The sequence below is a fragment of the Melanostigma gelatinosum genome (assembly GCF_949748355.1).
Source record: "Melanostigma gelatinosum genome assembly, chromosome: 13".
NCBI lineage: Eukaryota > Metazoa > Chordata > Actinopteri > Perciformes > Zoarcidae > Melanostigma > Melanostigma gelatinosum.
Window position 1 is genome coordinate 409,012 of NC_136646.1, and position 12,225 is coordinate 421,236.

The following is a 12,225-nucleotide window of genomic DNA, read 5'->3' on the forward strand; positions in this document are numbered from 1 at the left end:
AGCTATCATTGTTTTGAATCACTGATCAGATCAGCATAAAACATAATGTTATAACTTTTAGAGATGCCCCCGATTGTTTTTATGACTGCGATATCAACTGCCAATTGTCGATGAGCCATAACGGCCGATACAGATCAATTTTGTTGTTTTGTCTTTTGTCTTTTTTTCTCTTCTCCTCCAGTCCTCTACATCTATCTGACAGCTGAAGTTACTTTTCCATATTTTGGTGGTACATGCAAAATGTCATGTATAAACATTATTGTATCAGTGAGGAGATGCGGTGCTAAAAATATGATACAATATAATGGTATAACACCAACAGGGACCATTTATCTGCATGAATACTATTGTTGATACTTTTACAATTTGCTAAATATACAATTGGTTTTACTTAAATTAAATATGTTTTTCAGTTTGAGTTAATTCCAGTATTCTTTGATTCAACATATTTAAATGTGACTACCTTTAGTTCAATAAATAGGTAAAGGATATAGTATTTTCCCACTACAATGGCTTATTCTGAATAATTTATATTATTTTGAAGCTTGCTATACCTGTAAATTGATGTAGAATAATGTGTTGATGGATAAAAGGGGACTTGCCTGCATGAACTTAACAATTTACTTCAAACTAGGGAAAACGGGTCATGGTCATGAACAAGAAAGGTGCCTTCAGCAGAGTGAAGATCTCCGTCAGGTGTGTCTGCAACGACCAACGCATCGTCAAACTGATTTCTTTTAACCCTTACATACTGTTTATATTTGATACCTTCACAGTATGGTTCAGGTCAATTTTGACCCAGATCAAGAATTCCCTCATAGTAAGTGTCGATACCTCATTTTAAACTACAGATACATTTAGAATGTCTAAATAGCTTATGTCTCATTCATAAATGTATGATTAATCCTTAATAAATGTTTCAGAGAGCAGGGAGAGTGTATTTTTGTCAGCCTTCTGACCACGTGGTGCAGAGACAACAACCTCCTTCTGAATAGCAGCAAGACCAAGGAGATTATTGTTGACTTCCGGAGAGGCCACACTCAACACCCACCACTGACCATCAATGGTGCTGACATAGAGAGAGTGAGCAGCACCAAATTCCTGGGGGTGGACATCAGTGAGGACCTCTCGTGGACAGCCAACACAACATCACTGGCAAAGAAAGCCCAGAGGCGCCTCTACTTTCTCCGCAAACTGAAGAAGGCAAGAACACCACCACCCATCATGTGCACCTTTTACCGAGGCACCATTGAGAGCATCCTGACAAACTGCATCACTGTGTGGGGCGGAAGCTGCACTGACTACAACAGGAAAGCCCTGCAGCGCATAGTGAACACAGCTGGAAGGATCATTGGTGCCTCACTCCCCTCCCTGCAGGACATATATGACACTCGCCTCACCCGCAAAGTGACCATGATTGTGCGCGACTCCAGCCACCCCTCACACAGTCTCTTCAGCCTCCTGCCCTCTGGGAGAAGATACCGGAGCCTCCGTGCTCGCACCACCAGACTCTCAAACAGCTTCGTCCACCAGGCTGTTAGGAAGCTGAACTCTCTGGAATCTCTCCCTCCTCTCTTTTAAGACTCCCCATGTCCAACTGCTGCTAAATACAGATTGATAGCTTTTTTTGTTTTTTTCTCTTATTATATATATTTATTGTCTAAATGTTTTTTAATGTTTTTTAATCTATTGCACTGTATTCACTTTATATGTTTATGTTGGATTAGAGAGAAACGTCTTTTCAACTCCCCTGTATGTTCAGTACATTGTGGAATTGACAATAAAGCAAACTTTGAACTTTGAACTTTTTAAGTTTTACAACATTCGTTTTTGGACAAAAACATCTACTAATACACATTATCATGTCCTGTTTTACATAAGACATAAAAACATAAAAGCCATAATGATTTAAATATATTGTGTTGAATTTGAAAATGGCATGACCATTCTGGAACTGTTGGAATTCATAATATAATCATGTTTAATCATTGCAACCATTAAACGCTGTCCTAACTGCTATCTCATAAGAAATCATAATTATCAATATTAATTCAACACTTACCACTTAGAATACAAAACATTACATAATAAAATGCTTATTATAAACTCGTCAATAATCAGTCAGTAATCAGAGCTTTCTTCCACATTGTCTTCCTGCTCTGACACATCCTCCAAATCACTATCAACCTCCTCATCTTGGAAGTACAGATCAAGGGCCTGTTGCTCACTAAATCTTGCTGCCATGATGTCAGCCACTGAAATGGTAGCTCAGGTACCTTTATAATGTTATGACCCCCACCCTCCCAACCCAAATTGATTCAAATTTGTTACTTTGTAGATTATTTTATTGCATTGCAGGTGCTTGTGCTTGCAGGTGCTGATCTGCGACAAGGCACCCACTGACCTGAAGTCGTCGTACAATACACTTCATACAATAAACTTACCCAACTGTAAAGCCCGCTAAGCAGTGGCTGAGTTGCGGCGAGGTGCAGCAGTGTGTGCACTGGGAGTACCGTTAGCGGTTAGCCAACAGGTAGCTTTTAATAAGGGGTGTTTTGAAAAAGTTCCAAAGTCACCAAAACCACGAGAGGTCCTTGAGCATGCAGCCATAATGCGGCCTCCAAATATTATGGAGTTTGCCACAGTAGAATGCAAGATTAGCCGTGGACAGACACGGAGGTGCACCAATGGACAATCAGACTCACACAGTCAAACACACAACCGAATATAGAACCTCACCCAAGGTTTATGCCTGGCAGAGATAACAACGCTGCATGTCATTTGTTGGGAATGCTGCTGAAGGTATCAAACCGCGAGTTGAAGATTTTGTTGTGTATTTATTTGTTGACAGTACCCATCCTTCCAAGTTACCTGTACATGATTGGCCAGGCTCCCACCATCACTCCTGGGAACAGCACCGACTTAACAGTGAATCCTCCCGTCAACCAGTCACTGAATAATAGATCAGTGATTTTGGGCTCCACATCTGCACCTCCGCACCAGACCCCAGCTCTCTCCATTGATTCTACCGAGGCCCAGAAATTCCCCAAGTCAAGTTGCTCTTATGCAGATGTTCATCTGGATGAAGTCAACATCAAAGTAGGACTGCTGTTGGCCTCCAAGTCCACCATACAGCTCATCATTAACCCCTTCATGGGGCCACTTACTGACAGGTGAGTGACTTTGATCTGTGGGAAATACACAGACTTTTATCAAGCTCCAAAATACATGACTCACTTTGCCCTACTTATGCACTGTATATTTTACAGGATTGGATATCACATCCCAGTGTGTGCTGGTTTCTGCATAATCTTCTTTGCGACTACCTGTAAGTATTGCATTAGAGGGCATTCAGACAACAGCTCTGCATGTAAAAAACTGTGTGAACACTTCAAGGACAAAGATGATACAGCAGTGATTTGTAAAACCCTGAGTTGTATTATATACAGCTGGCGTCTTTTATGTGACATAACACGCCCCCACAAATGTATGGAGCCAAATGCAGGTCAATAGTTTTGACCATTTGAAAAAAAGAATTTGACCCTGAAAGTTCAAGTTGTGGTCTTGAACATTGGAAAATACAGCAATGTATTCAAAATAAAAATAAGTGAATGAAAAGTTTATTTGGGTTGAATGTAATTTTTATTCAGTTCTGGAATTTTTTCAAATACATTTTTTTATTCATTTTTCACTTTCACATATATTTCGATATTTGAGGTCTTGTATTTTTCAGTTTCAGATTTAATATTTTCAGATTCAGGGGCGTGGCATCAACTGAGAGGGGGGTGTAATCATGAGTGACAGCATAACAAAGAAGGCTGAGGACTTCCTCAACCACGTTGCCTTCAGGCAATGCGAGAGTTATGATTCAACACTTTCTATACAGCAGTGGTGGGCCGTCAGGGCCTGCAAGGCCTTCTCTGCTGGCCTAAACAGAATCACAAAGTTATAGCTATTTTATAATTTTATAATTTTTCTGAAATACACTACATGTATTATAATTCATAAAAATATTTTTTTATCTTATTTTCTCATTGCACAGCTACTGTCTTCCTCAGTTGCTCTGCTTCCAGTGCAGCTTGTTTTAAGTAGAGCTTTTATCCAATCAGATTCCACCTCTCTAGGTAAGAAGAGAGGCCCCAGGCCTGCAGACTGACAAGTAAATCCCTTTGCAGTTTAAGGGAAGGGGGACGATATTGTTGATTGTCATAGTGTTCAACCAATCAGATCTTTAGTTTACATGTTGGGCGTATTCTTTGACGTGTCAGAGCCTTCAAACTGGCCTACAAGTACGTCAGCATTACGTGCAGCTCAGTTTCCATGTGCGGCTCTTCAGTGTGTGCTGTGATTGGTCAGTGGGCGAGCGCGTGACTATCGTGAAACGATCACGTGGTGCAGCTCAGCCAATCAAAAAATGGGCATTCTGACAAGTAGTTACAGCCCTAGAAACGAATAATAGCTGTGGCGCCATCACGAGGGTGTAAGATGGTATTTCAGCTGCAGGACAGCAGTGAAGGCCCAGGTATAAAATGCACGGCCCACCACTGCTATACACTAAATCCATGTGAATGCAGTGGGGAAAACTGTGAGCACCAGCTATCCTGAAGGAAACTTCGGAGGGAACCAACAACTGGTTAAATTTGTCTTTCGCCCCTATACCTTAGGTCGGACGACAGATTTGCACGTCAGGACCGCCACGGGCCTCCACCAGAGTTTTCTCTGGCTTGACCCTGCCCAGGCGTAGTTCACCATCTTTCGGGTCCTACCGCAGGAACTCACGCTTCACCTCCCCGACGGTGCGGGCGAGACGGGCCGGTGGTGCGCTCAACCCCGCGGGGTTGGGATCCCACCTCACCTGGCGCGCTGGCCCTCACTTTCATTGTGCCACGGGGTTTGCTTCACCCTCTGATTTGCGTGTGCGTTAGACTCCTTGGTCCGTGTTTCAAGACGGGCGAATATCCTCCGTGGCGGTGCGCTGCGACCGGCTCTAGGTCGGCTTGGAAAGGCTCACGGCTCCGGATGGGTGCTTTACATACATGGCTCCCCGTTCGGACCTCGCCACTTCCCGGGGCCGTGGACTAAGTACTCGCTGCGCCCTCTCTCCCTGTGGGGAGGGACGGGGGCCCCTGCTCCCGGCGCGACTGTCGACGGGGGTGGACTGTACTCAGTGCGGCCCAGCCGCGTCACCAGGCCGGGGATCGGCTCAAGTAAAAGGCATCAGGGGTCTGCGGCGAGGGTGAAGCCCCGGTGAGGTGGGATACCGGCCCCGTGGGGTCGGGCGCACCACCGGCCCATCTCGCCCACACCGTCGCAGAGGTGGAGAGTGAGTTTGTGCGATAGGACCCGAAAGATGGTGAACCACGCCTGGGCAGGGCGACGCAAGAGGAAACTCTGGTGGAGGCCCGTAGCGGTCCTGACGTGCGAATCGGTCGCCCGACCTGGGTATAGGGGCGAAAGATTAATTTAACCAGTTGCTGGTATATATGAAAGTGAAAAAGCTGACATTACTGGCAGACTTAAGAACCAGCAATGTTAGCAAAGACTTGGAACCAGTACCGTTCGCTAACGTTGTTCAAAAAGTAACATTACTGACATATTTATGACAGGAACATCAGCTAACATTGCTGTCATAGACTTGAGAACCAGTAATGTTAGCTAAGATTGCTGTCATAGAATTAAAGTATATTAAATACAATGCTGCTTATCAATGTAACAGGTCAAGAAGGTAAATAAACTTCTGAACCAGATATTTTGGGGGGCCTTGATGAAATTGACCCTGGGCGTCTTGTATTTAGTTTTTCAATGGATAGAAACATTTGATTCTTTCTACAGAGTCAAAAATGTCAAAATTTAACACATTGTTTTTCCCCACAAAGACAGAAACGTATTTCTTGGGTGTTATTAATCTAATCTTCACTTGTTCCTTGGAAGTGTTTGCCTTTTCATCTAGCTTCATTTTACTGCTGCTGGCCAGATCAGTGATTTAATTAGGGCTTTAGTGTTCATGTTCATGTTCAAAAAGATTTGAAGAGAAAAATAAATCGATCCCATTAACCGACTAATGATATTATTATTATTAGTAGTAGTATTACTTTTGTTTTTCAGGAATGAGTATGCTGGCTGATGAATACAAAGAAGACAAGGAGAGAGGGCGTGCAATGGGTATATCGTTTGCTGGATTGGCTTTAGGATTGATGGGTAAGTAGAGCATCCGATTGCACACTCAAAATAAAGAGCTTTTGGGTGAAAGTGTTTTAAATCTGCTTGATTTTACATGCACATTTGATGTCTACATCTGTAGAAGATGTCACGGACATGAAAAAAAGTTATTTATTTTTAACTCAACACTTACAGTTTCTGTTTCAAAGTAGAAGCTCTCTAGATTATTTCTGTTGACAGAATCCCTTTAATTGTAAACCCAAGGCTTTTATTCTGAAATATCTGCTGTACAGTGAAAAATGCAGTGACTTGCACGACTCCATTAATTAAACATAGTACCGGCCTATAATCATGGATTATTATTATTTACAAAAGCACACATGCTTCTCAACCGTTTTCTGTCTAAAATAAATAGAAATGACATTCATAGTAAAAATAAACATTGTATTATTGATGAAAGGTCTGAAGAAAGAAAGGGCTTAAGGCTTCAGCAATTAGAAGCCAGCTGCACACTTCTTCAGAGATTATGACAACTAGCTACAGGAAATTGGAAATAGCGAAATAGCATGGGGCACTGAATTTGATGGATTTACTGTTTATCAGATTACAAATGAGACAAAAATATCTCCCTCCCGGTCCCGCCGCCTCACTCCCCTCGCTGGAATTTGTTACACCCAGCTCCTGAGATGCACACCAGACCTGCAGTAACAATCGAATAATTTATTTAAAACAAGTCAAAAGAACGCAACAGGTTGGTAGAGACCGAAAGAGACACTGGCGTCTGGGCAGGTGGGGTGAAATGCTGTAGGAACACAGGCCCAAATAGGGTGATGGTACCTCAGCTCCACCCAGCCAAGGACCTACAACACACACAAGCACATACACACAGTAACAGGGCAGCGGGACCAAGGCCACAGGCCTCTGAGGCTGTCACACCTTGCAAATGTGTGGCCCTGTAAAGCCCTTTGAGATGACATACTGTGATTTGAGGCTCTAGCGAGCTGCAACATCATTGAAGCCTGTCAGATATGGTTGTTGATAGTTTAGCCCGCTGCTTCGGCTGCTGCCCGCTGAGTCGGCTGCTGCTCGCTCACCACTCAGGGCTACGATTAACATTTGAACATTTTCTCTTCCTTTCCTGAAACCAATACTGTCAGACTCTCTTTTTAATAAGTTTGCCCTCCTGTTTAGCAGTGCCACTGCTGGTATAGCAAATCCCGCCATTGAAACAGGAACGCTCTCTCTCTGAAATAACTTGTGATTGGCCAATGAGGAGGTGCAAGGAGGTCTAGTTTACCCTCAGACCACTTGAATTACAATGTTGAACAGGGCTCCAGACTAACTTTTTACATTTGTTGCACTGATGAACAAGCAGGTAATTTGATAAAAGCCCCAAAAAATGACAACCTTTCCTACAATGTCTGCAGAATGACAGATTTTCAGTATTTTCTTCCACCTCGGGTTGAAACACCATGCCATTTTAAACACTTTTTAGGTGATCTCTACAATCGAATGATGTGTTGCGGAAATGAGGCTGTGTTTTTCAATAGACCACACATCCAGGATCTTGGAACTAAACAAATGTAAAGTAACACGCGAGTAACTTGAAATGGCATCTATCCAATTATATGTTACCACTAGGGGTGTAACGGTTCACAAAATTCACGGTTGGGTTGGGTACGATACAGTGGAGCCACGGTTCTGTACGTTTCGGTACAGTCGAAAACTATAAATGCCAGAGAAATGTACTTGATTTTAAAATATATTTATTTATTACAACTAACATCATGAAGTTATTCTTTGACTTTGAACAATGATGGAACTATACCTGAGTGACCCATCTTCTGGGGTGTCTTCTTAGCAACACATAAGCATAAAAAACTAAAACTGCTCCTTAATGTTATGTCGTATTGTTACTTACATCTTGCTTACATCTTGTATTGTTACTTACATCTTGCAAAAGAGATTTTTTATCTCGATGGGACTACCTGGTTAAATAAAGGTTTTTAAAAAATAAAAAATAATTTATTTTTTTTTTCTTTCAAATGTATTCGGTTCGTCATGCGTACCGAACCGTGAGCCTCGTACTGAACGGTTCAATACGAATACGCGTATCGTTACACCCCTAGTTACCACATATATTGACAAAACTAAAGAGATCTGTATTAAAACACATGTACAAAACCAGAGAGTTGTAAACATTTTGGATTGGCAATATGAATAAAATTCTACTCCAGTAAATGTGATTTTTACTATCTTTCAATGTAAATATACTGTACATCGTCATATAGTGAATGATGGGAAAAATCACAAGGTACTTCATCACATTGATGCAATAATAATTGGGATAGCCTCCAGCTCAGACGGATGGAGCATTTACCAGCATGGCGGTCTGAATCATAGACACCTAATCATGCTTCTACTCCATTGTTTAACTTTTTCATTGTAATTATCAATTATTTCTTTCATATGCCGAAGCGGGAGCTCCATTCGGCAGTGTGATGTATCAGTTTGTTGGCAAAATGGCTCCATTCCTGGTCCTGGCTGTCATTGCTGTGTTGGCTGGAGGTACTGTGGAATATTGTACATAAGATGAAACATTTAATCCTCCTCAATAAGAGTGAAACAGTTGAACGTGGTGTTGTTTGTCCATCAGATTGTCCTGTCTCCCTATCCACACAGGTTTACATGCCCTCATCTTCAAACCATCGCGTCTGCAAACAGAGGTACAGTGACATATTGATTCAAAGAAATACCTCTCTGAAAATGAAACATTGACCTCTTGAAAGATCTGTGTACAACTTCTCAGTTAAATTCTACTTTAAAAACTACAATTTATATTTTCACACATTTTTAAAACATTTTCGATTGGATTGAAAAACTGAAAATGAATAGTTTCCATTGGCAACCCAATTAAACATTGAACCATAGAAACTTGGCACAATTGTTCATAAGAAGGCAAAACAAAGGCCAAAGTAAAATAATTGGTGAATAAACAAATACATTTTATTTAAAAAAAGATTCTGATGAGCCTTGATAATGTAGTAGAACTACCAGTATGTTGCTAATTTCATTATCATTTCTTTTTAATTTGTCTTAAAAGCTAATAACTACAACATGTATCATTAGAACTGTTACTTCTCTAAAAATATGTTTTATGTTTCTATACAGATGGAAAAAGGGACTCCACTGCTGACTCTCCTGAAGGATCCGTACATTCTCATTGCTGCTGGTATTTTCAATTATAGAAATGGCCAATGGCTTACAAATAAAGCACAGTTTGTATGTCAACCCCAAGCCCCAAGGAAGAGCACAAAGCTTTGAAGCAGATTTTATATACATCCGTCACGTGATGCCATTGGGCCCAAAAAGACTACTTCCCATAGACTTGCATTGGGAAATAGACTTCTGTGACTAAGCAGATCCTTTTTTTTAGGTAAATCAAATTCCCAGTACCATCACATGAATAGCCCCTATTTAAAACATTAGGTCCAAAAAGTTATAAAAATGTACTCAGTCGAATCCAGAGTTATTTTCTTTCCTCCGTTAACGTGAAAGAGCCGGAGACTAGACCGAGGGCTGGGAGTATCCACTTCTCATCCATGATGTCAACTGGTATGTTCTGAGCCTTCCATGCTTGTCTCCGCATCACAGACATGTATTGACTGTACCTGGTTTTCCAATACCAAACTCAGCCCTCCACTCCGGTAATGTACACATTCCTTTTTTGAAATATTTTCACATTGAAGGTATATATTTTTTAATGTAATTTCAAAAAAATAGAAAACCAATTTAATTGCAATAACAACACAGTTTTCCTATTTGAATAATAGTACAGAACGCCATAGTAATGAAATAGGTACCGTTTTTAATAGTATCATTTCTTTTTTATTTCTAAGTCCCTCGACACACAAACGTGTTCCCCCCTTATCACCTAACCTCTCAGTCATTGTTTTTCATTGTATTGACACCCTGTATACTTGATAATTAGATTGTAATTTACAGGCTGTACTATAAACTGCGAGCGGTGAATGTTTAAACGTCTGTCTAAGATCTTATCAGCCTTCAATCCATGATATACTTTCAATGTCTTTCTTTAAATTTCAGTTTGGATTTTCCAAGAACATCTATCATGTGCTTGTTCTGAATGCAATTGTTGGCTTTTCAGTTGGTAAGTCATGCCTAATATTGACTTTTTAACGAACTAATTTCTTATTGGTTGAAATGCTGAATGATTATCTTGTTTCTATCAGGCACAGTGGACTCATCAATAATGCCTCTCATGGGTAACTTGGTAGATCTGAGATATGTGCCGGTATATGGTACAGTTTATGCTATTGCTGATGTCGCAATCTGCATCGGATACTCCGTGGGTAAGCACAGTTGCCACAAAGAATATTTATCGGACTCTGCCGTTGTTGATAAAACTAGCTTATATGCAGCCTTAATTAGCAACTAGCTTATATATAGCCTTAATCAGCCACTAGCTTATATACAGTTTAATTAAACACTAGCTTATTTGTAGTTTTAATAACCATTAGCTTATGCAGCTCTATTAACCACTCATACAATACACACAGTACACGCTAGGGCAAGGAAGAAGCAGGAGGGAGACTACTGATTTAACTGCGCCACAAGGAATAGGCCGCCATCTTTAGATAGATAAGGGAGGAACAATAGACAGTGAGATACAGGGACAACGCCCCAGCAGACTCCCCTCTTCACACTTTTCCCAGGTCCTCTCGCCTCAAAATCTCACTACACACTGATAGAAGAAACGCCTTCTGGGAGGGGCCAATGTGAACGGACGTTCAGGCCTCCACCCAGGTGTCATACACGTACAAACGTGCCACGCCTGCATCTTTGAATTTGACCAATGGGCTTCCATAAGAAGTGACTATATGAATTATCACGCTGCTATGTTAGAATGCTACCATGCTATTCTGTTGACGATTGCAACAAATTCCTGATCTATTTTAATGATAAGGTAACAGGTATTAGGTCTGGCATTCGGCCTGGGATCTGTTCGGCTACTTGTAGCTCCTCGCAATCTCCTGCTGTTATGGGCTCTTTCCAGCCTATCAGCCTTCAAGACCTGATGGACTTAATTAACAATACAAAGCCATCAACTTGCCCTCTGGATATAATTCCATCCTCTCTATTTAAGAACGTTCTGTTAACTATTGGCCCTGCAGTAACATCTATTGTCAATTCCTCATTGTCTACAGGAATTGTCCCTTCCTATTTCAAACATGCCACTATCCAGCCCATATTAAAGAAACCTAACTTAGATCCAGCTTTGCCCATGAACTACAGGCCCATATCAAAACTGCCTTTCCTGTCCAAACTTTTAGAGAAAGTGGTGGCCAAACAACTTACTGCTGCACTGGAGAGGCACAACATGTATGACAAGTTCCAGTCTGGGTTTCGTAAGCAACACTCTACTGAAACCGCTCTCCTAAGGGTTTCAAATGACATTCTCATGTGTGCTGATGCAGGTGACTGCTCTGTGTTAGTTCTTCTGGATCTCAGTTCTGCATTTGACACTGTAGACCATGACATCCTGATTAAGAGGCTACGTGATTGGGTGGGCATAACTGGCATAGCGTTAGACTGGTTTACATCTTACCTCAGTGACAGAAGTTTCAATGTCTCTGTGGGTGCTTTTGTGTCTGTTACCTCTCCACTGTCTTGTGGTGTACCGCAGGGCTCGGTTCTGGGGCCTCTGTTATTTTCACTTTATCTGTTACCTTTGGGACCGATCATAAAAAGCTATAATGTGTCCTATCACTTATATGCAGACGACATCCAACTTCATCTGTCATTCAAACCCAGCGAGGCATTCACATTAACTAGGCTCCTGGACTGTGTCAATGCCATCAGAGACTGGACGGCAGAAAACTGCCTGCAACTCAACGACTCTAAGACGGAGGTCCTAGTTATTGCTCCAGAGGAGTTTGTCCCCATGATCAGGCAGATTATTAGTCCTCTCTCCTCTGCTTCCCATTGCAACCTGCGCAATCTTGGGATTTTCTTTGATCGCTCCATGTCATTTGACCCTCATGT

The 12,225-nt window shown here is 41.6% G+C and overlaps 1 protein-coding gene across 1 annotated transcript in view; it reads left to right on the top strand.

The window, feature by feature from the left end:
* Nucleotides 1-8,681: 8,681 nt before the first annotated feature.
* LOC306787290 (ornithine decarboxylase-like) overlaps nt 8,682-12,225 on the top strand; it is a gene marked incomplete at both ends in the record, with an annotated part of 28,427 nt that continues 24,883 nt past the window's right edge. The window contains 2 exons of the mRNA XM_079282406.1: nt 8,682-8,727; nt 8,842-8,885. Of these exons, the coding sequence (XP_079138532.1) occupies nt 8,682-8,727; nt 8,842-8,885 (90 nt within the window). The remainder of the gene's footprint in view (nt 8,728-8,841; nt 8,886-12,225) is intronic.